The sequence below is a fragment of the Colias eurytheme genome, chromosome 4 (genome assembly GCF_061535395.1).
Source record: "Colias eurytheme isolate Ceu_HAF_F1 chromosome 4, ilColEury1 Martin Lab GWU primary, whole genome shotgun sequence".
Lineage (NCBI taxonomy): Eukaryota > Metazoa > Arthropoda > Insecta > Lepidoptera > Pieridae > Colias > Colias eurytheme.
The window spans coordinates 10,796,252-10,823,366 of NC_142983.1; the positions used below are offsets into that span (position 1 = coordinate 10,796,252).

A 27,115-nucleotide genomic window follows, 5' to 3' on the forward strand; every position below is an offset into this window, starting at 1 on the left:
ATCGGTTCAGTCGTTTAGACGTGAAAGTTTAACAGACTGACACTTGACAGACTTGCAGACTCATTTATAATATTAAATTATTAATAAGTACGTATAGGTTATTTTAACAAGTATCCTTGATTAACTTACATACTATAATATTAGCCATCATATTCTTCTCATTGTTTGCTAAAGTTATAAAATCACATAATACACATACAATCCAATGATAAATGTATCTGGATACAACGCCATCTAGTTTACAATACAGTTATGTTTTTTCGAATATGATCTTAATCCATGCGGAGACAATTAAAAAAATATAATAATCATTAAAATCTGCACAACCGTTTTTGATGTAAGCAGGAATTGTTTTTATGTAGGTACATAATATACGTAGATATTGAAATATATTAAACTTGTAAAAAACAAACACGATAAAGTAATGGTTAGGGAGCCAGGTGCAAATTTGGTTAACTATTTCCTCTCAAGAGATAATTCGTCAGACGCATGAGAGTATAGTATTATAAAGCCTCGTGAACGTCAGCTGGCGCTCGGTTGGGGGGGTGAGCGGTTGTAGCCTCTAGGAAAAAAATACATTCATTCATTCATTTCCTCTCAGCTAAAAATTTGTCAAATTGTAGCTAACCCAATATCTCAACGAAAAAAAATAGTCAGCTGGTTACAACATGGTGTATTATACGTCAGCTGGTGTCTCGAACATGAAAGTTAAATTTAAAGAAAAATTTATTTTCCGTTATTTCCTCTCAAACAAAAATTTACCTGATGATAGCTTATATGTAACTGTGGATAAATATATATGTCAGCTGGCTGTATCTTGGTGGAAAAACCGTCAGCTGATACGGGAGGTTACAACCGCTCTTCCCCCCAACCGAGCTCCAGCTGACGTTCACGAGGCTTCATAATACTATACTTTGATGCATTTTACTAATTACCGCTTGAGAGGAACTTGGTCATAAAATCTGCTGCTGGCTCCCGGACCATAATGTACATTAGACACTATTAAAAAATCCAAAACAATGTTATAAGCAATTGCCAGAAACATAATTTTTGCAAAGTATTATTAAAATATTACAGAGCGCGAACGTCAAGCACAACTCGAACGAGAGCTAGCGCAGCTTCCAGTCAAGCCAGTTTACGAACCAGAAGAACTTCAGAAACTGGTCTCCTACATCATGGATATAACTACCCTCTACGATCTACGCGATGAAGACTGGAATGATGAAACAAAAGCGGGTATAGAAGACTGGATCACAGAACCACGAGCTCTCATTTTATGCATCTACTTCAAAGGAGACAAACTGAAAGCCGCGTCTGATATTCCTCTGTCCCCTGTCTATGATCTGATGTATTTTATAAGACAACCTGACTTCGTTTTCAAGGCTGAAACGTTTCATGATGATATCGTTTTCGGCACGTTTGTCGATTCCGTGGAATCGAATATGATTAAGATATTGGAGTTGGTGTATGCTCCGTACTTCTTTGCAATCAGAACTTGGCCAGATAGTAAGTATTGAATAATGAAAGTGCTCCATATTTCGTCCATATTCTACAGTTTTTTAATCCTTTTTAATAACATTTCTCTAAATGTAGGTGTCAAAAGTGAATTCTGCTCCCAATTGCACACATTTCTGGCCAAGCTAACTGACATGTACTATAAAATGCTTGGACTTACCGTCTTATACATACCTCGAGAGGGCCAAGACCTCACCTTTGAGAAAGCAAGCGCTGACAGAGAACTGGTGAAGCGACTGGAAGGTGTAGTAGTATATTGGACACACCAGATAAAATCCTGCATCGAAGATCAGTCTTCGGTTGCTTCACAAAAAGAGCTCTTATGTCCAAGCGATGAGTACGACTTTTGGGTATACCGACGTATGTGGTATTTTGTTTTTACAAAAATGAAAAATATGTAGGTATAAAATGATTTTTATAATAAATTTAATGTTTCAGATGAGAACCTGAGTGCTCTTCTCTATCAATTACGTAACCCAGCAGTAAAGCATATCACGAAAATATTAGTAACAACGCATTCCACTTTCATACATCAATTTCAAGCGCTCTGTGATGAAATTAACCAAAAGATCAAAGAAGCAACATCCAATATTGAGTTCCTTCAAGTCATTAAACAGCCCTGTGCTATACTAGAATGTGTTGAAGACCCGGATGAAATATCCAATCACATTCCGCAGATCATCAACTTATTTCGAGTTATCTGGATGGAGTCCCCATACTACAATAGCGAGACGCGTATAACAAATCTGTTCAAAGCCTTGAGCAATCAAATTATAATTCTCTGTAGAAACTACATAAAACTAGAGGATCTGTTTGATGGTCAAACTAAGAAGGCTCTTGGCGAATTCAGCAAATGTATAGATTGCTGTAAACGGTACAGAGAGATATACGACCTGATGGCGGAAGCTCATAGCGAAGTAAATCCTGGAACTTGGGAGCTGGACACTGGCTCGATATTTAATTATATCGATTCCTTTGTGCAGAGGTGTTTCGACATGCTCGATGTTTGTAACTGCATGATCATATTTGGAAGGTACATTTCTTATAAGCTACATGGACGTATCTGCTCCAATAAGAAATAAAATGTCTATGATATGAGCTTTTCCTATTGGTTTTCTTATTTTCAGGATTGATGAACTAGAAGTTATCCATAAACCAATGTTCGCCGGTGCTCGGGGTGATCAATTTGAAGCAAAATGCGATCAAATAGAACACATGTTCCATGACGCATTGGATCAAGTTAGAGCAGTCGCTGATACCATTTTAGATGTTCAGGCACCCTCGTGGTATGACGATGTTCTACAGTTCAGAACTGTTATTAAAGATATTGAGGTAAGAATGTAAAATTTAGGAAGATATTTGTGAATTTTATGAAGCTACACATGCTATTATTGATAATTTTCAGATCATTATAGAAAATCTAGTAGAAACAGTGTTTGAAGGTGTGAATCATGTCGAAGAAGCTGTTGTCGCCTTATATTCGCTACATAACTATTCGAAGCGTAAAAGCCTCAGACGTATCTTCAAGAGAAAGACTGCTGAAGTAAGAAATACATGCTGTCTGTTTTTATACGAAGTACATGGGTTATCTAAAAATTAATGTATACAAAAGAAAACAGATTTAATAGGAAGTTCTCACCAGGTCTGGGCCATGTTCAGCGACGAAGTACAAGAAGCTAAGAAGGATATGGTATCAGCTCGCGGCCAGTATCCGTCCGACTTGCCCTCGTTTTCTGGCAGAGCAGTTGTACTTCGTATGAGGAAGAATAGGCTAGCGTACTTGAAGAAGGTATCAGGAAATGTTATTTATTTGATATACTGAAAATTAATAAGCTATCGAAAAAATCTCATATTTATTTCAAATATTAAAGAAAAGTTTAGTACCTACCTAGTTAAATTGCATCATCTTATTCTAAGCCGCGTAATGTAAGATAATAACCTAAATGCATACCTACTACGGATAGGTACGCCAAAACAAGAACTACAAGCGCTAAATATTTTCATTTATTTAGCAAATATTTTTCTCACAATATTGGCTTATGCCTATTAGGTAATGACGGACGCTTCAGTTTGGTTGATGGCGTGCAGCAACTCTGAAGATGTGATCATGCACGTCAATAGACTCATGGGTGCTATTGACGTCGCAATCAGAGAATTGTGGATATCCTGGACGGTAAAATATTCTTCTCACCGTTCAATTTCATCATCATAATAAAACACATTTAATAAAAAATCTTACTCACCTTTTAATTTTAACATACAGACCGAATTTGCTTGTGTAAGATACACTTCGTTATTCCTGAATAATAGTCCGATGTGCTTTGAAACCAATGTAGTATGAATAATTTCAGCATAACTTGGATGAAAAGTGCGGAGCAGGTCTGAACAAGACGCTAATGAGGAAAAGCGCTGAAAATCCTGGTCTTCTAGAGTGCAATATAGATGTGTATGTATTTTTTAAACAAAAAAAAAATTAACAAGGCCTTAACAATGCCTCTTAAATAATAAATTGTCCACAATGTTTTAGGAACATTCTGGAACTGTGTAAAGAAGCACATCATTGGGAGAACTTGAAATTGGACATCCCATTACATGCGTATGCTGTAAGTTATTCTGTTACTTTATTGCAATGAATGCAATAACGTACAATAAATAAATATACTCACAATAACACTCACAACCTGTCCAAAGCGAAACTCTGCCTACTCGTCTATTATACAGCGTTTCCTAAGGCCGGTTGCAGAGCTTCACCGACCATCAGTGCGTACGTCAGTCGCGCTTGTCATATGTATGGAAATTCATAAAACCGTTCATACCTAGACCGACCATACGCACGCGTATTTGCATACATATGACAAGCGCGACTGACGTACGCACTGATGGTCGGTGAAGCTCTGCAACCGGCCTAATGAACGTATACGTAATTTCTATTACTTTAAATATTACTCTCACGAAATAAGTTTTGAGTTGAATGTTTCATACAATTCCCTTTAACAGTCGATTACGAGTCCATTTTTTATAGTAGGTTAATGATTCAATGCAATCTTCTAAGAATTAGTTGTGACCAAATTTTAGGTACGTCGAATTTTCTAAAGAAATTAGTAACTACATTCAGTTATGCAAGTTGAATTTATTCCAGGTATACAATAAGAGCAAGACAGTATTTTACGTATACGAGAGTGTGCTAGCCGTAGTCAAGGGATACAACAAGATTTTAGACTCTTTATCTGAAGATGAACGCCTGCTTTTCAAACCACTGACCACGGTAATTAAGTCTTATTAAGCAATACAAAAACGGAGTAATTTAGAACTCTTGCTATGTATATGTCGTCGCTTTTAAGCTAATTTTATTAGGAGCTTACGACTCTTAGAAAGACTAAGCTCTTTTAATAAATTGACGCTCTTTAATAAAGAGGCTAGCCTCTTAATTAAATGGCTGATCAAACCAGTTGGTTGTGACATGTTTATTCCATGATGATTTCTAAATGCCTGGAGAATATTATTATAATGTATAAATGTTTTAAATTATTATATTTCTATAAATGATATCATTCATAAATACTTTAAATGTTTAATTAAACTGTCTTCTATTTATTACATAAATTATTAACTCTAATATCACATCAATATAATTATCAACAGTTAAAGAAAAAAAAACAATTACATATATATCCATTCATTCAATATTAAAAGAGATTCAGAGATTGATTCAAAAATAAGAAAAATCAACAGAAGTATAGCTTGACCGCAGTGGCTGTATGTGCGGTGAGGCGGGGACCGGGTCAGAAAGAGCGCGAGTTAGAAGTTAGGTAGAAACACACGCACCCACATACCTATGCAGCCCTACAGCCACTGCGGTCAAACTAAAGAAATTATTTACAAACTTATCTAAATTATAAACATGTCAACATGTCTTTATATAAAATAACGAATAAGGAGTGATAGATTTAAACACAGAAATAATTGACGGAAAATCATCAACTGAAGAAAACTTAACATCAAAACGTAATAGTTGATACATTGATAAAAACATATTTACAAAATAATGAATACTCGAAGTCTCAACAAAAAAATTAATCTCTAAGTAAACAGACATCCAGATGTCTATTCATTTCGGCCATCTCAATCATCTTCATACAACACGGGCAAGGCGTTTTTGTCCCTGTTTCATTGAAAAGTAATGTTTCATCATGTATATCATCATCATCGATTATTATAGTTTCATTAGCAAAACTCGTAGACGCACCTTCTTCAGGTATTGTAGTGTTATTATCGAAAAACGCCAAACATTCGTCTAAATGTTCTTCCACTGTTTTTGTAACTATATTCCCACAACATGGACATATATGTTCATCTGCTGTTTTACTACTACTAGGTTCTATTTTTATGTCTTTTTTGTTGTCTTGTTCTGTTTTTATTTTGTCGAAATTTTCTGGTTTGACTTCGACTTCATTTTTTATGTCGATTTTAGACATTGGATATTCTTTGTCAACAGGTTTTATCCATATATTTGTTAAATCTATGAATTCTTCTTTAATAGTAACAGGTTTTGCTACACTATCTTTTTCTTTTTTCTTATAATCAGGATTATTATTAGATATCACAGGTGGGTTTCCATTCTGAACAGTCTCTTGACTTAATTCTTCTATTACATCTTTACTTAGGCATTCATCTAAGTGTCTATTAATTTCATCACTACCTACTTTAGCATTACATATAGGACAATCAACTAAATTATCAATTACACTTGTTTTTAGGCTACCAACAAAATTATTAACAGGCACTGTTTTAACAGGAACTGCAATCAGTTTTTCATCTTTCTTTGACTGTGTAAGATCAAAGTCCTGACCATATAAATCTTTTAACATGTTTGTTGCATTAGTTTTAAAATAGTCATCAATTTTCTTAATTTTCTTAGGTGGTAAATGTATATTTTTATCTTTACTTGGTGATGTACTAATCCTTTTTTGTGGTTGTTTTGGACCAGTGCTAGCTGTTACTGACATATTAATACTTTTATTTGCCCAGATATTTCGAACAGTTTGTAATACATTTGAGGAGTCATTTGATTTTGTTTGGTCACAAATTGTGTGGCCGTTTCCACTAAACGGAACAGGTTTCGGTACTTGCGGATTAAATACAATATTATTTGTCTTGGACAGAACTAATGTACTGTTATTATTAGATTTTGGTTTAATAACATTGGAATCTTTAAGAATTGGTTTAGCAAAATCACTGTTTGTTTTATTTTTATCTATAATTGCTTTATTGTTTATATATTTGGTAATATCATTGTTCGAAGTTGGTTTAGCTACCTTTTTCTTATTCGGTTTCTCTGGTTCTTTAATTTTAACAAATGTTCCTCCACATTTTCTTTTATGATCATTCCACCAGTAGTCATATGGGCCAGGTGCTCTGTTCATTGGTCGGCGAACAATCCCAAAATGTGGCCTTTGGTTCTGACATGGACCATCACACCTCCACCAATGAGTTTGGTATAATTTAACCTGAAAATGTATAAAAATATTATGAATTGTAAATCTGTGCAAAAATTATAAGCTGGTTAATTTAGGTTTTACAATAAGCAAAGCTGCAAGTTTGAGCCTACACATAAATGTATTTAATAGAATTTCGTCACTTAAATATTTCTTGACTTTGAAAACAAGTTTAAATAAAAATTTCATTACTATTTATTACAATACTAGTGGTCCGCCCCGGCTTTGCCCGTGGTACATATTTCGCAATAAAAGGTAGCCTATGTCCTTTCTCGGGTATCAAAATATCTCCATACCAAATTTCATGCAAATTGGTTCAGTAGTTTAGGCGTGATTGAGTAACAGACAGACAGACAGAGTTACTTTCGCATTTATAATATTAGTAAGGATAGTAAGGATTATGTACTCATTATATTTATTTATGTATTTATTTATTTAACATTTTATTGTGCAATAAACCAGGTACATAAAATAACAATTTACAATAAACAAAGCACAAAGGGCGGCCTTATCACTATGCAGTGATTTCTGCAGTGATTTAATTATTAATAGTAATAATTTATTGCCTAGTTTAACTCCTTCAAAAGGACAAAATTTAAATATATTTCTCATCACTACAACAACTACAACACCACAATTACATAGTCAGTATGAATTTTGCGAAACTTACCTCATCATGGAAATCATGATAAATGCTAATATTTAGACCAGCAGCTTGGTTGATTCTGTACATATGGGCCTTGAAATTGGGTCCATGGCCATCTCGGTCCTGGTCCTTGCATGTGATGAAGAGGAACGCATGTATCATCTCATGTAGAAGTGTCTCCACTAGATCTTTCCTTGGTCTAAGTTTTAACAGTGGTTCGCTTAATGCTATGTCACATAGCCCTCCTCTGTCATATCTGTAAACGAAACAAAATTGGATTAATCATCTAATAGAAATATAATATATTTAGGGCACATTCATAAACTATGGATTTAGAGGACTATTATTTCTATATATTTATTTCCATTTTCTAACTTCTGTTTTTGTTCATAATACCTCCTCATGAATCATTCTATCTTTTAAAAAGACCCATATAAAGTCCGTAGCGTAGATTTGAAGATTTAAGCAAACACGAAACATATGTTAACTATTGTATGCTTTGTTTTATACTATGTAGTGTTGTTTATTTTCAAGCTACTTACGAACAAATTCCCGCACAGGAGTACATTCGTTTACTCCATCGCACAACAGCTCGGCTTGCCAATTTTGTGTAAAAGAATACTTTATCAAATTGAATGAACAAGGCATGAACGTTCGGCGTAGGATCTATCAATTCTAGTTCTGGGTCTGCCAAATTCATTGCAGGCATCTTTTTTAATTAATGGATACATGGGACTATTGTAAATATGATTTAAACTTTTCAAATCAATTCGTTTTAAATAATAAATAAAAATGTAGAAGATTGTATTGTTGATATTTACCAGTTTTTAAAATTGACGTTTGACAAACTGACATTAAAAATTAAAATTGAAATGTACCTACCTGATTTGACACTGGCAAATAGTTTAACCTCCTTGCCATAACAGAAAAAAAATGTAATGAATTTGGCGGCAATTGGCGGGATGTCATGTCGTATTGATCTTACCCATATAATGGGAGAATTTGAAATTTTCAAATTTGCTGAGAATTTCAATTAACGTTTTAATGATAAATTACAGGCATGTGAGAAAAAGGTACAACCAGGAATTTTCAAGCTAACTTGGACCTCTACAATGTCTGATGCTTATATTGCCGATTGTGTTACACAGATTGGTGAAGTGAGTATAAAAATATATAATTTAAATATAGTACCTACTTACTTAATGTGTATCTCTAACGAGATAAATTAACGTAACAAAATATTTGAGTTTAAGCCACGTATTACAAAAAGTATTTTACCTTTTCCTATTTTTACGAATAAAACTTTATAAATAAACACTACAGTAAGTATATTATTATCATGTTATAATCAGTATTTTATTTATTAGTTTACTATCTACTGCACAGAAATCGGCGCCAATAGGTCTGAAAAATAATTTGTATGATTTTTTTATATTCATAAATTTTCTTTCAGCTTCAAGACTTTCTAACCACTTACAAAAACTGTAATCTTAACTTAGTCAAAATAATGGAGCAAATTTGTGATACACCTCTTATTGAATTTGATATTTATAATGTATTTGAAATTCAAGTTCTTCGAGAAACGATTCGAAAAATGGAAACAGAAGCAACAACGAAAATATTGGACATGTATAAAGAAATAATAATTTATATAATTATTGTTTATGAGGGTTTTGAAGCGTACATAGGACAGGTGAAATTTTCTCCATGTTTTATTTTTGTGTATAATTATATCGATTCAATATTGCGTATTGTTTAATAGATGGCGGAGCATTGGGTTAAATATGTAAGACGATTTGATCGCTTGATGGAAGATGCTTTGAGATTAGCCATCAAAGCTACAATGCAAAATATGTACAAATGCGTTCATGGTGACGGTCAGTATAAATAGTTACAAAGACAGTGCTATGATAATTATTTTACAATTGATGCTTCTTCTAAATGCAACAATACCTATAAAGATTTATTTGTACCTATGTAAAATATATCTTTTTTAGGTACCATGGCTCCATCACCGCTAATAAAAATGCAATTGTATTTATCTGGTAAAAATATTGTTTACTTGCCAAGCCGAACTGAAATAGTAGACTCTTTTACCACCGTTTTAGAAGAAATCGTACATATTTTAAGTACAGTACCTAGATTATTTGAAAAATTTGGTTTACCGGCTGGTGGTCTAAAGAAATTCAACGAAGTTATTAAAACTGATGCTGATACAAACAAGCTGCAATCACTTATTGATACCGGTACGTACAAAACGTACCTAATAACCTAATAATACTATTAAAAAACGCAAATATTTTGGGAATAGATATGCATGTTTCGTAAGGCATGGGCATATAGCATGCATAGCACGATATAGCTGAGGCTGTCTCCGTTGCCTCATTTAAATTTTAAATTTTATATGTACACATCTTATTGTTTTTGGCTATAAATACTTTTTCTTTCTTTCAAAAATTCTCTTACACTGTTGATTGGATCAGGATACAATATTTTGGTACATAGATAGATTATAGGCGGAGTAGCATGAGAGTGACAAATTAATAATAATTTATTTTAGAAATTGAATACAATTTAACGCTAATAAATGACCATATCCGTATGTGGGATCCATACTCTCATATTTGGAAGGTGGATAAGGACGAGTTTATGATAAAATACCGTGAGGAGCGACATAAGGCTTCTGATTTCGATGAACTGATAATTAATTATAGCAACTTGGCGAACGCTGTGCAAATTCAAGAGACAATAAATCAGGTATATAAGACATTAATTTATTAAGAGTGGATTAAAATTATTACAAAAACTTATAAAATGTTAAGTAATGGCGTAAAGTACCGAAAGAGGAATATTTTAATTAGAAATACCTAGCTAGAAAGAGATTATTTTTACAGATACATTTCATCACGCTGAATTCGAGTGAATTGAAGAAGTCAATAATAGCGCATTGTTTGGTTTGGCAAATTAAACTCGGAGAGCTTTTGAGAGTTATCACTGAGGCTGATATCGACGTTATTTACGCTTACATAGAAAAAAGCAGCGTAGAAGCTATGACTGTTTGTATTTCATTCTGTCTTATTTTTTAAATATCTCTTGAAAGTGTATTCTATTGCATGCCAAACGAACAATTTACTGCTTTAATTTTTTGGCTCGGTCTTGCTTGTCCATATCAATTAAGATAGATCACACAATATGTTTTTTATTTAACTCTTGTTTACGCAGATGCCGGCTGATTTACAAGAACTTGCAAGTGCAATTGCTACGTATGAGCGTCTACTGTCTGAAATAGCTCCATTTGAAAAAACATTTCCACCAATAACGGATCAAATGATGACATTGGGTACGAATTTATTTGATGACGTTTTCTTTTCGCATTTCAGTTTTGTTAGTTATGTTTCATGTGCTCACTATATTTCCCATATTTATTTTAAACTAACGTATAATTTATTTTAGCCAAATTTGAAGTTGAAGTCAGTTCAGATATGATGACTCGTCACGAGAATATTCCAGTTGTTTGGGCGGAATATTTGAATCTATTGGAAGAAGCAAAGAAAGCGTTAGAAATGAACAAGGATAAATTTAAAGCTGAGTTGCTAGAACAAGCTGAAGTAAGTTATACTGTATGCTAATTTTTAAGAATAATATCCAACGACATTTCTTTTGGCCTTTTATTTTTATCTTATATATCCGTATAATCCAATTAGAATCATGTTTTTTTAGTTTTACCCCAACCTTATTTCCTTCCTCCTATCCTATTATTTCCATTATAGGTTTTTAAGGAAGCTGCAAAAGATTTTTGCGAAGATTTTTATAAGACTGCTCCTTGTAGTTCAGATATAAGCGGGAAAGATGCTATGGCGCAGTTGAAGGCATATAGAGAACAACTAAATGCACTAAGAGCCCAAGAACAGCAAATAAGAGATGGACTTGCTGTTTTTAATTTAACGTAAACTTCAATATACGTATTTTGTCAATTTAATATTGATTTTAACATTGTGAAGTGTAGTTTAGAATGAATGCGTAAATTAATACTAAGATTTATTTGGACTCTCATTAGGACGCCAGTGAATCTGGATCTGCAAAGAATGGAGAAGGAGCTGGAGAAATTGGAAGAAGTATGGGGATTAGTATTCCAATGGGAGGAATCGTGGGAGAAATATAAAACACAAACGTTTTGGGAAATGGAAACAGATGAAATGGAAGACAATGTTATGTACCTTTTTAGGTAAACTATCGCACATAATATATTACAAACCAAAGTATATATGTACATATTTCATTGGTTTATTCAAAATGTATATACTTTTTTTAATTTTCAGGAATTTCAATCGTCTTTCTCGTCAGCTAAAAGATAAAGGTTGGGATATTATTGATACCACACGTGTCAAAGTAGACGCTTTTCGGAGAACCTTGCCACTGATTGGTGATTTGAAAAATCCATGTATGAGAGAACGACATTGGGATAGAATTAAAACGCTTATGGGCGTGTAAGTAAAGGCGTATTGAATAAATTGGTATTGTAGCAGATACGTTGTTTTATTAGCTCCTGATACGTTATTGTTAGTAAGTAGTCGTAGCAACATTTTAGACATAAAATGAAACACCTATTATTATTAACAGAGAATTCGATCAAAATTCGGAAGATTTTAAGTTAGAGTTGATTATGCGACTTAACTTCCAAGCGTATGCTGAAGATATAGCTGAAATATCTAATGCAGCTACAATGGAACTTAATATTGAAAACGGTCTCAAAGCTATTCGTGAGGTTTGGAAAAATACAACCTATGAAATGCAACATCATCGAGGAGAAATGTACAAAATCAAAAATGTTGAAGATGTTATGCAGGTTTGATATTATGACATCACAATACAGTGGTAAAGTGAATCAAACTTGAAAATAATATAATAATTATTATAATATCTTAGTTCCTGGAAGACCATCAAGTGCAACTGTCTTCAATGAAATCGACGAAATACGTCGAGCCTTTCATAAAAGAGGTTGATTATTGGGAAAAGTCGTTAGGATATGTAGCTGAATGCATAGAGGTGATTTCTGTTATGATAATAACTGAATAGAAATTCTAGCCTTGAATTCACATAAAAAAAATATATTTTATTCTCTAATTAATTTTAATACAGATCTCTCTGCAAGTACAAAGACGTTATCTCTATCTTGAAAGTATATTTAGCGGGGAGGATATTCGAAAGCAATTGCCGAATGAGGTAAAGATTTTCGATGCACTTTGTAACGACTGGACGGAAATAACTAGCAAGTTGGTATTTGGCTTTATATAAAATCTAATTTATACAGAAACTAGCTTTCCGCCCGCGGCTTCGCCCGCGTTTTCAAAGAAAAACCCGTTCCCGTAGGATTTCCGGGATAAAACCTATCCTATGTCCTTTCTCGGGTATCAAAATATCTCTATACCAAATTTCATGCAAATTGGTTCAGTAGTTAAGGCGTGATTGAGTAACAGACAGACAGACAGAGTTACTTTCGCATTTATAGTATTAGTATAAGTTATGGATTTTCATAATTATTGGTACTCTTAGGGTAGCCAATTTATGTAGATTGCAGGGTAGAATGTATTAGACAGATAATATTGTAATCAAAACATCTAAAACTACATTCTTGCAAATAAATGTAATTTGAATTTGAATTTGATATAAATTTATTATAATCCATTTTTAGTATGTATGCTGGAACAAATGCAGTTGAAGCTTGCCTATATAAACCAGCCCCTTACTTATTCAATAAGCTTAACACAATGGTAGATAACTTGGATGGAATATTGCGTGCTCTAGAAAAATATTTAGAAACCAAAAGACAACTCTTTCCAAGATTTTACTTTATATCCAACGACGATTTGCTGGAAATATTGGGAAATTCAAAAAAGCCGCAATTGATACAAGTTCATTTGAAGAAACTTTTTGATAATGTCAACAAAATTAGGATTGATAAGGTACTGCATATTGTTTATTCAGAGTCTTTATGTAATTATCTGCAAAAAATATATTTTAGAATTCTTATTAAAATTCATAAATAACTTTACAATGACCCTTGTATAGACCAATTTATACATAATATGTATAATAAAACGTTACGAAGAAAACACCTATAAAAAAGACGTGTGGCACTCGGGGACTGCCGCGGTAAAGCTATTGCATGCTATGCCTTCAAGCCACACCGCGCCCGTCGGAGTGGGGAGCGTGAGGTTTTTACTTTTTTCGTTACGGAATTTCTGGATTCGGTCCCCGCGCTCAAGGCCCGCGATAGAAGCTATGGAATAGCTTAAAAATTACGTTATCTGTTTGAAACTTCAGTGACAAATCTATGGGAATGCATTGGGAATGCTATATTTGTTGTTTCTACCTTTTACAAAACCACGAGAATTTTTTGTTTGTATCCTTGTTGCACAAACACAAAAACTAATTCATTCTAATTAATATCAATGGATTCCATCCAGAAAACAGAATTAATAATGTTTTTATTACCTTTTGCCTTCCTTTTGCTTACAAATGAGCAAATTAATAACGATTCTGGAGCAACACAGATTTCACGCGGTATCGTGGCGGTATCTTTGTAACTGTGCGATTACACTTCAAATATTTTTTTCAATTTCCTTCTTCGTAATACAGTTACCTGAAAACTTTTATTATATCTTCTAACTATAAATTTATTTTTTGAATACATTTTTAAATACACTAGCGCGTACCGACTGGCGACACTGAAATAATTTTAAATGTGGTCAGTACTCAGTACGTACTCAGTTGTCAAAATTGAGTAGGCTTGTTGAAAAAATGTCGTTACATCGATATATCGATATTATTGACGTGACAACGTCTTATAATTCGATAGAGTCGGCTGCACGCACGAAAAAACATGACTCATGCGGCGTTACCTCGCTTATAGGCGTTCCATAGGCTTGAAGTGCAAGCGAGAGCGCGGAACGAGCGACAAAGAAGCACAATCAAACGTTGTCACGTTCAACTATCGTCAGTAAACTGACTTTACAGACAACCAATTTTTTTTCAATATATCGATATTTTTGAGCGATATTTAACCCTTAGCTGGTATCGCCTTTTTTGGCAACACTACCGGTATCGTGGGTCAAATTTTACCCATACCAAACAATCTGTTGTAGAACGTTGATTCTTTTATAATTTGTATAAAATATGGTTAGTCATGAAATAAACAAATATTTTTTTACAAAATTAACTTTGTTTCATTTTAGAATATATAAAAAAATATTATGTTTTACACGCATTTGTAACTAACCTTATTTTTTGGCACTTTTTGGTTAGTGTGAACTTAAAACATAAAAAAAAAATAGAAATGCAAGAAAAAATTTAACTAAGAGTCATATTCAAAAAAGTTGTACGTCAAAAAATGGTTAGTAAATGGTATTGTCACGAAATGTCATGAAATGGTAAATGTAAAGATGCATACTCAACAGTGACATTTCTGGACCATCAATAAATGAATAGCCTATTTAACTCTAGCCTAACCTATTTTGCACTGACTTTTGGCATTCATGTTCTTATAATAATACCTATAATAAAACAAAAATATAAAACCTCTGGTAAAGAAAATTTGAAAAACTTTCGATTCGACCTTCTAAAATAAAAATGGTTGCCTGTAAAGTCGGTTTTACGGGCGAAGATTTTACGTGACAACGTCTTTTTCTCGATCATAGTTGAGTGGGAGAGAGACGCAAGGCATTCGGCGGGCCTCTCTCTCGTTCGGTGACTCATCGTAACGTTACCGAGCGTTACACTTTTTCATAAGTGACTCCCAGTCGCAACCTAATTTAAGACGTTGTCACGTCAATAAGGAAGAGGTAATAATTAAGCACATAAAAAATTTAATTTATTTACTTTATTAATAATTAAAAATGAAAAAAAAAAATAAACAATTACTTACAACACGTGTTATTTTACTAGTGTGTTGGACATTACGCTTCTCTTATATCAATATCATTGGCAAATATATAATTATCGCCATTTCTCAAAGGTTCAGGAAGATATTTAACAATTTCCTTATTATTACGTAGTTTTTTGGTTTAATAGTTCATATCTGAAACTTTTGAACCGATTTTAATGCACTGTTCCCTAACTAAATCCATAAAAAAATTGTTTCAATTTAGTTTCAAGTTTCTGAAAAATATTTGCACAAACACATAAATATTATACTCATTCATATGAAAGTTGGCACACGTTTTTAGAATTTAATATAAACTATTGTTATATAAATATAGCAAAATGCCTACATTATCCCATACTCTTCTTGAATTGATAACTTCCACACCAGTGAAAATGCAGCCTTAGAGCTTGACGTCACTAAAGTCATGAAATGGTCGTCAGTAAATTGGTGTAACATAACCTAAAAATTGTAAAAATGTCTCGCGTATTAAGGTTATTCATTTTCACAGTTTACTGCCTTAAAATGTCTAGTTTCTTAGAGCTAAACACTGATAATCCGTTTTTTATACTCACATTTAGTCCTTCAAACTGCGTTACGAAATGGTATTATATTTTTTACTCCGCACAGTCTTGGAACTTGGAACAACATTTGTAACAAGAAAACAAAATGACAGCCAACTTCTAGGTTGTCTATAAAATGGATCGGTGTTTCCATCTGATATTTACAAAATCTGCCATTGATCTACTAATTGCTGCTAGGAGAAACCGCCTCAGTAATAAATGTCAGTAAATGGTGTACACTTTTAATGACAAAATGTTTTTAATCATTTTTTTATTACTATAATTTAATTGTAATTATAATGCTATTCACTGAAACATACTGTATACTCTAATTATATATGTGCCCTCTTTACAATGTGAATATAAATACGAGAATCAATCCAAAATTGCTGTTTTATAAATTGTGTGTACAGGAGGACACTAAAAATATATATGGAATGGATTGGGTAGTGACAAAATAAAATGATGATTTCTCTTATTATTTGTTAGGAACAAATGCTATTGATTATTAATTATATAAACAATAACAAAAAGTAAGCTATATGAAATTGAAAAATATCAAAAGTGAAAAAAAAACAGGTTTATGGCGGGTTTGTTCCTTACGGACAGCATAATAAGAGACAAGGTACAACTTTTTTGAATATGACTCCTAAAAGATATTTATGGCACTTCTCATATCTTTATAATAACAAAAAAATATATTACTTCTGAGATCAGCATAAAATAAAAAAAATGACAACCAAAACCAAAATGACTTCTACCATCAACCATCATCCTCATCTTCTTTGCTCTCATCTCTCGTATTTTCTCTTATTCTCGTATTCTCCTCTTTCTTTTTCACTGTCGTCAGAACTTACTCCAAAATACTGTCTTCTGAGCAACTAACAGGTTAGGGACTGTCTCGATCGTCATCGATGATTTCGTCGTCACAAAGTTGGGTTATATTTGGTGTCCTTTCATTTTCTGATTCCAAATCATCACTTAAGTCGTCTATATCAACTCCTCGATTTGTCTATCGTTCAAAAAGCCTCCATTGTAGTACAAATAAACACTAAAACAAAAAAAGTACGTAATTACACCCAGTGAAAAAAGTTACATATTTGGTGTCGTGGGTCAAACGTGACCCAGACAGCTACTTACCTCCGCTCCTAAGATAGTCCCAGCGCTGCACTTCCACCCCCCGCCGCAGCTAGTGAAGCACTGAGAATACGTAGAAGCGCACAGTCGTTGTATAAATATTAAAAGAATTATAACCGAAAATGTTCGCTTCTGGGTCAAATTTGACCCACGATACCTGCTAAGGGTTAATAGTTCGATATATCGATGTATCGATATAAAATTCTAAGTATTGAAAAGGTATAAAAACCGATATTTTTTTTAAACCAATAAATATTTATAAGTTTTAACATTAAAAAATCCCAAAAAGAAAATACTTTTTTAAAGTGAAACTTTTATTACATCATCGTCTCAAACTTTTTGGTCTGTGTAGCGTATGTCGCGTGTATCGCGGCTGCCGAGTAGGTATACCCACAGTATTACCATTATTTCCTACAGTAGTGCGACGAATGTACTTGTGCAGAGAAACGGAGGGGAACTGGCGGGGGTCGGGCGACGCGGGCCGCGTAAAGCAAACACGCTTAGTTTGCTTTACCTAGCGCGAAAGGATGACGCAGTCGTATTTTTTGTGTAATAATTTTATTATACATAGGTACTTACATATTATTCTATTATGGCGCGCACAAACTGTTCGGTTTACGGATGTAAATCTACATTGAAATCCCAGAAGGAAGCAATATTTCAGAAAGATTGTATTAATTGTATCTGTTGAATTAAAATCAAAGCTATGTATATGTTGTCCTCATTACTTTCTAATCAGATTGTACATCCCAATGCGAATGCATTACTTAGTTAAATGTTATAATATACAATTAAGAACATCCAAAAATAAAGTGTCCACGTAAATAATATTTAGCAGTGCAATATCGGTAATTATATATTTATGAACAAATAATTACATCAGATTTAATAATCGCAATTATTTTGAATGTACATATGAATAAAGATTTCATCATAATATTAATAATCACAATTGTTTTATTTCCCATTTGTTGCAACCCTAGCGTATTTTCGTGTGGCAGCGTAAGTACCTACGCTGGCGGCGGCATCGCGCGACATCAAAGGCGATTCCTTACTGTAGGAAATAATATTGTAATACTGTGGTATACCTACTCGGCAGCCGACCGTCACGCGACATGCGCTACACAAAGCAGTGTTCGGAACCGTTCGAACAGTTTCACTATTACCGTGGTTTCATAAAACCACACAACATTTTTTATACTAACATCTTTTAACAAATTATATTTTATGTATTTTTTGTTTTTGGTCGACTTGATTTGCTGTTTTATAGTTTGGTTTTTAAGTTGGCAACTCTGTTAGTCAATTTCAATTTCAACTGCCCGTCCGTATTATAACCACGACTGACATAAATAATATTATAACCTCAAAACGCGCATATTTCTGTACTTGAGTACCCGTAGAAATGTAAGATGATTGAATAAGAATTTACAAAAAAAATAATTTTTAGAGCACGAATATTCTCTGTCAAATCATACCGATATATCGATGTGCGTGTACTAGTGTACACACGTAAGAAGTGAAACTTCTTTATGACCTTATTTTTCAAAAAATAATTTACTAGGTATATGCAACTTTAGAGCTAGCGCGCACCACGACTTTATGCAGCGTGATTATTTTATCGCAGAAATACAACGTATGAGTTACTATGACAATGCGCGCACATGTGATTAAATAATCGCAGCAATTTTAAAATTTTGATTTGTCACATTTTGCTGCGACTGCTCGCGACGCGATTGTCGCGAAAATGAAATGCAGAATATGAAATTGTATGGTACCGCGCGCACTGCGATCATAAAATCGCACACTCAGGCCCGGCCGGCACTTCACTTGTGTTTCGTCTGTCCAACAGTAAACATCGTAGTGGTATAGGTAGGTATTGTTTGGTAAACACTAAACATAAACTCAGTAATCTGTCGAAAGTTTGAATTTATTTATTTATTTAACACTTTATTGTGCAAGAAACAAAATATAACTACATAAAAGTTACAATAATAAAAAAAAATAAAAAAGCACAAAGGGCGGCCTTTTGGCGGAATGTTCATTCTAAGCTATTAAGCTATTAAGCCAAAGAATTTTTTGGGATGCATCCGAAGTTCATTGTATTTCTGATAAAAGAAACCTTTGACAATTCTATCTGCTGTAAAAGGATGAGTCCAATATTGACGAATTTTCTTTTTTTTTCTTATCCTCCGAAGTAGTAAATAAAGACAAGCAACTTGTACGAAATCAATGATGAAAGTGACTAAGTGAGCATAGAGTAAAGTAATACTGTGGGAAAGTGAGTAATGATCACTATTAAATTATCGCTGTGCGCGCACCGTACTCTCTGCGATTTTCTACAGTGCGATTTTGAAATCGTGTCGCAAAAATTAAAATCGTGGTGCGCGCTTGGCCTTACAGAAATACGTCAATCACGCGTGGTAGGGATAAAAACAAGATGGCGCGTAACGAAAAAATGTTACACTAAATTTTTTTCCAACCCCGATAAAGAAGTTTCACTTCAAAAATATCAATATCGATATTGATATTTTCAAAAAACATCGATACGATATATATCGATACTTTATTGCATTTCCGACATCCCTAAAAAAAAATTGAGTTCTGTCACATCAGACACATGTTGTTGTTTGAACTTATTTCGCGCATTTATTTTGAAAACAATTTTTAAAGTGCATTGTGATAAGGATTGTGAAATAATGAAATTAAGAAGCAAAAAATGTATTTCTATTGATGAAAATATGGAATCGGCAGCAGAATCTGATGATTCCTCAAACACCGGGGATGATGAACCGAAGGCTAAATTAACCAAAGAAGAGTTGGCGGAATGTTACTTTTTACCTGAAAAATCTGTAGTAAGTACTTTAGATTTAGTATTACAGTACTTAAGTATTTAGCTGTAAAAGTTACGACCCATAATTGGGTATGAGAAAATTACTGTATACGACGTTACTGTCTATTTAATGCAAAAGTTATTGACTATAAATATTATTATATAAATACTAGCGGCCCGCCCCGGCTTCGCCCGTGGTACATATGAAAAATAGATGTTGGCCGATTCTCAGACTTACCTGATATGCACAGAAAATTTCATGAGAATCGGTCCACCCGTTTCGGAGGAGTATGCAGACTAACATTGTGACACGAGAATTTTATATATAAGATTTCAAAGGTCCTTAAAACTTCAGCTTTAATATTTATATCTTTTAATTGTCCAGAAACGAGTCATGAGCTTTTTGGCAACCAAAGCGACACCACGGCTGTACCTCTGTAGGCACACCATGATTGATAAACAAAGATTCAGAATGATAACAGACACAAAGCAGTTGGACTCATCTTGGAAGAGGATGTACATGATTGCTCTTAATAGAGCCATTTATAATCATGATTGGAACAAACTGCTGTACATTTTGAAGAAATCTGTCTATTTGGACTTCAATTCCAAGATATTGAATCACCATATTTATACACGAGTAAGTTTTAATATAATTTTTGCTGTGTGTAAGCATATAATATGTAGTAGTAATTTGCTGTATATTTGCTTAATGATTACTGTTTTTATATTTAATATAAATATATTCATAACATACATGATAAATTATAGCACAAGAACAAGTTTACCTGTAAAATGTTTCAACAATTGTTAAAAATAGGAATTAGTTGTTAAATGTGTAAGTGGATTGATTTATTATTTGTAGTTAGTAGTTGTTAATAGTTTATTATAAATAACTAGCGGTACTTACATATTCGCTATAAAAAGTAGCCTATGTTCTTTCTCAGGGTCATCATTATCTGTGCCAAATTTCATCAAAATCGGTCCAGTAGTTTATGCGTGAAAACCATACATACATACAAACCTTTCCTCTTAGTATATTAGTATAGATATTTTACTACTAGTGACAATACTTAATATTTTTTTATTGAAATCTAACAGGACTTAACATAAAATTTCAGGCACTCACAATACTCCTGATGAATCACCCCAGTGCGAAAGCACAGTCACTGCTCAACCATTACTTTCATATGGTATTATCTTGCCGATCTGACCAAGATAAGAAAGCCCTGATCAAAGTCATGCTGTCTATATCACATAAACTAATAAGGTACGGTAGTCTTATTTTAAACGACGAGAATCTGAATCAAAACAAAGTAACTTGGGAGAAGTTTGTTGATAAACGTCCGAGGAAAGAAGTTGATTAAGTCAAGTGTTGAAGAATTGTTGTCTTTCAAGGTAGGATTCTGTTTATGTGCTCACTCTGAACTATATTGCACGCCTCATAAGCGAAGCGTTGAGGTGGGTACTACTGTCACTTCGCGCAAAACATCTGATTTTTCAATCTTAAAATGTCTTTATGTATCATACATTGCACTTGTAAGATAATACATACACACACATATTAAGAAAAAACACTATTTTTAACGTTCATGATATTTTTGATGTCATTTTTGTTATTTAAACTAGTTAAAAAACAGTTTAAAAAAGTTCTGTCTTGGACGTCCGTGTGTCTGTATGTGCGGATCCTTTTTCTTGTTAACACGATAGCGACCAAAATACTTTACTAATCCAGTCTTTTTTTTTCTCTTACGCTTGAGTATGCTCAGGAATAGAACCCTTTCATTTTTCAGGGTCTGATTCGATGTGGTTTAATTGTTATTAAATAAACAAAAATAATAATTAATAAATATTTATTAAAAAAAAAATTATGAGGCGTGCACTTTTGGATTTTCCAAATTATTTTTGTAACCATTAAGTTAAGTGAAGAGATGAAGTTTTAATGAAAATGTATCTTTGTGGTTTGATGATCCTAGGACATAGTTATATTTGTACTGAAATTTTTGTTTATTCCATTTGTTTCTTTTTTGATGAAATGAAAAGAGGTGAAGCATGGGCGGAAAGATAAACATACATTCTTATTATTTGTATTGTGTATAGTCATCATATTGAAAATGAAATAATATGTTTTTACTTTTTTGGTTATATGATTTGGTTAAGTGATTGATGCATTGGTGAGAGTTACAACAAAGTTCTGTTTTAACATTGTTATTTAACTTTTGTATGAAACTTTTTTGTTTATGATATGTATGAAAATAAATGTTGACAATCTTTAAATTGTGTTTTATTTTTGTTATTCGTAAGTTCCAATGATCAAATTTTGCAAATTTTTATTAAGAGTAACACCTTATTTCGTGACAGCAAGGTTCAAAATTGCATATGCTCTTTAGAAAACTGCGTAATATATGAGTTGGAAGGGTTTTGCTTCAGACAAACTTCGTCGTAAATTCTGAATTAAAAAATTTTAAGAAAAAAAAATTAAGTAAATGTTGACACATTTTCTACTGTATGTACCTATAAGTATATATTATGCAAAATACGATAAATAATTTTTATCCAATTATAAAAAATCCAATTTCCGCGATTAATTTTTATACAGTATATCGATTAACACAAATTTCTGCCTAGAACGCTCTGGGTCTGCCCGTAGCGAAAGCTATGATGTCTGACGATGGTGAGTGCATCGAGTGGAAATATAACTTGGTGCTGGATGGGCCAGCTGAAGTGTGGTTACTTGGGCTAGAGAATACTATGCGAGTTGTGCTACGAGAGGTAAGTACTCTTAAGATGTTTTAACTAGCTTTCCGTTCGCGGCTTTATCTGCGTGGTCACCTCTATTGGGAAATTGGGAATTTCACTGCCTCAAAAATTAAGCATCTTTTTTGAAGAACCTAGCCTGGCTTATCTGTCTCTAGACGCTCCGTTGCATCGTGGAAGAAAAACAAACAAATTGTAAAATAGTAATGACTAATTTAATATTAACCAATTCATAAAAAATCTCCAGAAATTCAAAGATCAATTTAGAAATACGAAAGGGGTTATTGGAGTTTGATCTGTACAAGTAATAGATATGAAGTCCGGGACAGGATTGTGGCCTCGAGAATCGACCATTCTGACTCCTATTTGCTTAAATACCCTTATCCAAACTGGCAAGGACTTTGTTTCATGTGGTTACAACACTTCTACTGTTTATTCGTAAACAAAGCTATGAAGAATGAAGATAAAGTTATGGTTAACATATACCTACAATTACAAAACTGCTCTACTGTTTTTCAGCAATTGATTTTAACAAGAGCTGCCTTGAGAAAGTGTCGCTATCAGCGAGAGCAATGGATCAACGATTGGCCTGGACAGCTTGGAATAACATGCAGTAAGGTATTATAAAAATACGCATTCTATTATCCTATAAATCTTGTACGCAACGCTTTCCCGTACCCTCCCGAAATTTTACAGTAGGCTACATCTAATCCTTTTTCTACAAGAACGAAGCCGCAATAAAAATAAAAATATTTAAAGTCTGTAATATATAGTCACATAAACAAGATTAATGTATGTACATACTTAGGCATTTTAAATTTTGGAGTTGAAAGGTTGTTTGTAGATTTTAGGCATATAACTCTAATTTTCTTCTGTTTTTTAGATACAATGGACGTCAGACTGCACTCGCACCTTGTGTCGGTGCGAAATAATGAAGGAGAAAAAACCTCTCAAAAAACTGCGCAAAAAGCAGAATCAAATCCTTAGCACGCTACAGTATATGTCAAGGAAGGAGATTAGTAAGATCCTCCGGTGTAAAGTTAACGCGTTGTGCGTGATTGAAATACATTCAAGGGACACTGTTGATAGGATGTATAAAATGGGTGAGTTAGATATCAACGTAAAATATATTTAGACTAATAAGCCAATAATAACAGGATACCGGCAGAATTCGCCCCAGATCATGATCTCAGGATTGAGAATTCTATAGACTAATACAAAAACTTTCCAGTACACCGATTTCTTCACTACCATAATTCAATGCAAACTTTGCCTTCCACGTTTTAAACCGTTTAATAACTCAGGCCCCGGAATCACAGACACAATAGAAAATCTATTGTGTCGTGGACCGATCGGGCCGTTCGGGGCTCAATGGGTTAAAAGACAATTTATGACATATTTAGTCAAATATATTCTTCAAAGTAGTTGCGATTCACATTTACTACTATTAATAACTGCTGTACACATCACATAATACGAGTATGTGCAATATAATATTACTAGCTGTGCTCCGCGGTTTTACCCGCAGTGCACCGCTCCTGTTGGTCTTAGCGAGATGATATATAGCCTATAGCCTTCCTCGATAAATGGGCTATCTAACACTGAAAGAATGTTTCAAATCGGACCAGTAGTTCCCGAGATTAGCGCGTTCAAACAAAAAAAACTCTTCACCTTTATAATATTAAGTATAGATTATTAATTTCAGGTTGTATGACGGTAACAGCATTTGAATGGTTTTCTCAACTGAAATTCTACTGGGACCGGGAGCGTGAGGATTGTTACATTAGACAGACAAACACTAACTCTATTTATACTTATGAGTATATTGGCAATTCTGGAAGACTTGTCATTACGCCTTTAACGGATAGGTAAGAAGATATCCCAAACTTATTTGATTGAAAATAAATTTGTATGGTTATTATTTTATTGATATTTTGATTTTAAGCTCGTTTTACATCACGCAATAGATATTTAAAAATTATTGCAATGTATAAAATGGGCTATTGATTGAGTTCAAATTTAAACGTATTCAAAACTTATAGACTAGAGTAGATAATTTTTGAAACAAAAAAAAATCGCAGTCGGATGAAACCCATTAGAAAAGGAGGGGAATATGATGAAAATTAAAGGAAAAATAAATTACGGTCAATCCGAGTTCGGGAAAAGGGAGGGGGGAGCTTTTAAGAGAAAAAAATGGTTTCTCTTGATTTCCGACAAAACTACAAGTCCTACGGAAAAAAGTTCAATGGCAAAGTTGTAGATAATAAAAAGATCTACAACTTTTGTATTGACAATTTTTTCACATAACCTCAAAATTTAGGTGAAAAATTCAAAAAACCAAGTTTTTGGTTTTTTATTTTTATCTACTTCAAAATTTATTTTTTTTCTACGAAATTTGGTGGAAACTTGCTTTATTATGTCCCAAATACACTGTAATTTATTTGACTGAAAATATTTATTTTTTCGCCTTATTTTGAATTAATACCAAAAAAACAACCTAATTTTCAATCGAAAAGTCACCCGTCAAAATATCAGCTTTTTTCAAAAACTTGGGGAGCCTTTTATTTATTGAAATCTCTACTTTCATATGGTGTAAAAAAAAATAAACATTACCATAGTAAATGTTCTCAGAAAATGCATACAAACAGTGTGAAAATGAGCTTTTACTAAATCAGGCACACTTCTCAAACTACCTGAAATGTTTTTATCGACATCATTTTGCTTTTGAATATGCTGTAAAATATTATACTTAGAACAGATAATTTTTTTTATTTTGAAATATTACCGAAAAGCCGATACAAGAGAAGATATAGAGTTCGAGAAGTGTGCCTGATTTAGTAAAAGCTAATTATGACACTGTTTGTAAGCATTTCCTGAGAACATTTACTATGGTAAGGTTTATTTTTTTTACACCATATAAAAGTAGAGATTTTGATGAATAAAAGGCTCCCAAAGTTTTTGAAAAAAGCTGATATTTTGACGGGTGACTTTTCGATTGAAAATTAGGTTGTTTTTTTTGTTATTAATTCAAAATAAGGCGAAAAAATAAATATTTTCAATCAAATAAATTACAGTGTATTTGGGACATAATAAAGCAAGTTTCTACCAAATGTCGTAGAAAAAAAATAAATTTTGAAGTAGTTAAAAATAAAAAACCAAAAACTTGGTTTTTTGAATTTTTCACCTTAATTTTGAGGTTATGTGAAAAAATTGTCAATACAAAAGTTGTAGATTTTTTTATTACCTACAACTTTGCCATTGAACTTTTTTCCGTAGGACTTGTAGTTTTGTCGGAAATCGAGAGAAACCATTTTTTTCTCTTAAAAGCTCCCCCCTCCCACTTCCCGAACTCGGATTGACCGTAATTTATTTTTCCTTTAATTTTCATCATATTCCCCTCCTTTTCTAATGGGTTTCATCCGACTGCGATTTTTTTGGACTTTTTATTATTTTTAAAGGGATCTACCCCAGTGTATTAATCATTTGGGCAAGAACGATTTAGGCATATTTTCCACGTAATCCACGTTATATGCACGTTACGCTTGCAAGACGAATGCCTGCATCTTGCGTATAAACAACTAAATCAATAATGTGCACGGAGCGGCAACGTCGCTTCAGCCGCTCGTCATGCGTTCGTCGTTTTGCATACGTCTTATTGCGTGGACTAAAGGTCTAACGAATAAAAGAAGCGAACTTTTTACTATTAGTGTGATGTTATACTTTAAAATGTCTCTGCCATAGCAAATACATTATTATATATCACCATAAATGTAAAAGTAAAACCCTAGACATGCCATCTTCAATCGAGTCCCGATCCCTCTCAAAATCACATAAAAATCCATATAAACTGTCCCAGGTGTTACATAACGCTAACAACCGCGTTGCACCTGTTCCGCGGGGGCAGTCCCCAGGGCCCCGCGGGGACGGGCAAGACGGAGACCACCAAGGACCTGGGCAGGGCCCTCGCTCGATGGGTGGTGGTCACCAATTGTTCTGATGGCCTTGATTATAAGTCGATGGCTAAGTGCTTTGCAGGTATTGACGAGAATATACTTCATAATTGTTAGTGACTGCAAAAATACATCACATAAATTTTACTAACAAGATACACTTAAATAAATTTGATGTAAATTCTTCCTGCTGTGTATTTCCTTGCAGAATTGTTGTGTGTATTTTTACAGCGCAGCGCATTTTTCCCTGGCAAACTATTATCGACATTGTCCTCATTAAAATCAAATTCAAAATCAAAAA

At 33.4% G+C, this 27,115-nt stretch overlaps 3 protein-coding genes across 3 annotated transcripts in view; 2 read left to right on the forward strand and 1 right to left on the reverse strand.

Moving 5' to 3' along the window:
• The window catches only part of kl-2 (dynein heavy chain 2, axonemal kl-2), a 67,201-nt gene that overhangs the window by 462 nt on the left and 39,624 nt on the right, over nt 1-27,115 (forward strand). The window contains exons 2-33 of the mRNA XM_090101535.1: nt 1,078-1,506; nt 1,594-1,875; nt 1,954-2,548; nt 2,643-2,847; nt 2,921-3,058; nt 3,158-3,304; nt 3,566-3,688; nt 3,867-3,961; nt 4,043-4,118; nt 4,655-4,780; nt 8,715-8,813; nt 9,110-9,349; nt 9,419-9,533; nt 9,654-9,902; nt 10,217-10,413; nt 10,551-10,712; nt 10,879-10,996; nt 11,110-11,264; nt 11,427-11,602; nt 11,714-11,881; nt 11,976-12,143; nt 12,277-12,502; nt 12,583-12,702; nt 12,796-12,929; nt 13,349-13,619; nt 21,569-21,588; nt 22,518-22,525; nt 22,758-22,879; nt 23,384-23,482; nt 23,748-23,967; nt 24,570-24,732; nt 26,721-26,899. Of these exons, the coding sequence (XP_089957661.1) occupies nt 1,078-1,506; nt 1,594-1,875; nt 1,954-2,548; nt 2,643-2,847; nt 2,921-3,058; nt 3,158-3,304; nt 3,566-3,688; nt 3,867-3,961; nt 4,043-4,118; nt 4,655-4,780; nt 8,715-8,813; nt 9,110-9,349; nt 9,419-9,533; nt 9,654-9,902; nt 10,217-10,413; nt 10,551-10,712; nt 10,879-10,996; nt 11,110-11,264; nt 11,427-11,602; nt 11,714-11,881; nt 11,976-12,143; nt 12,277-12,502; nt 12,583-12,702; nt 12,796-12,929; nt 13,349-13,619; nt 21,569-21,588; nt 22,518-22,525; nt 22,758-22,879; nt 23,384-23,482; nt 23,748-23,967; nt 24,570-24,732; nt 26,721-26,899 (5,625 nt within the window). The remainder of the gene's footprint in view (nt 1-1,077; nt 1,507-1,593; nt 1,876-1,953; nt 2,549-2,642; nt 2,848-2,920; nt 3,059-3,157; nt 3,305-3,565; nt 3,689-3,866; nt 3,962-4,042; nt 4,119-4,654; nt 4,781-8,714; nt 8,814-9,109; nt 9,350-9,418; nt 9,534-9,653; nt 9,903-10,216; nt 10,414-10,550; nt 10,713-10,878; nt 10,997-11,109; nt 11,265-11,426; nt 11,603-11,713; nt 11,882-11,975; nt 12,144-12,276; nt 12,503-12,582; nt 12,703-12,795; nt 12,930-13,348; nt 13,620-21,568; nt 21,589-22,517; nt 22,526-22,757; nt 22,880-23,383; nt 23,483-23,747; nt 23,968-24,569; nt 24,733-26,720; nt 26,900-27,115) is intronic.
• mh (DNA-dependent metalloprotease SPRTN) lies at nt 5,578-8,481 on the reverse strand. The gene is made up of 3 exons (XM_090101455.1): nt 8,199-8,481; nt 7,681-7,912; nt 5,578-7,022 (listed from the first exon to the last, which is right to left on the reverse strand). Exons 1-3 carry the CDS (start codon nt 8,363-8,365, stop codon nt 5,589-5,591), a joined length of 1,833 nt encoding a protein of 610 aa, XP_089957581.1. The 5' UTR covers nt 8,366-8,481; the 3' UTR covers nt 5,578-5,588.
• On the forward strand, nt 19,891-22,257 carry LOC149909206 (uncharacterized). Its single transcript, XM_090101457.1, has 4 exons — nt 19,891-20,129; nt 20,493-20,747; nt 21,229-21,538; nt 22,008-22,257. The coding sequence occupies exons 1-3, from the start codon at nt 19,974-19,976 to the stop codon at nt 21,472-21,474; spliced, it is 657 nt and encodes a 218-aa protein (XP_089957583.1). The 5' UTR covers nt 19,891-19,973; the 3' UTR covers nt 21,475-21,538; nt 22,008-22,257.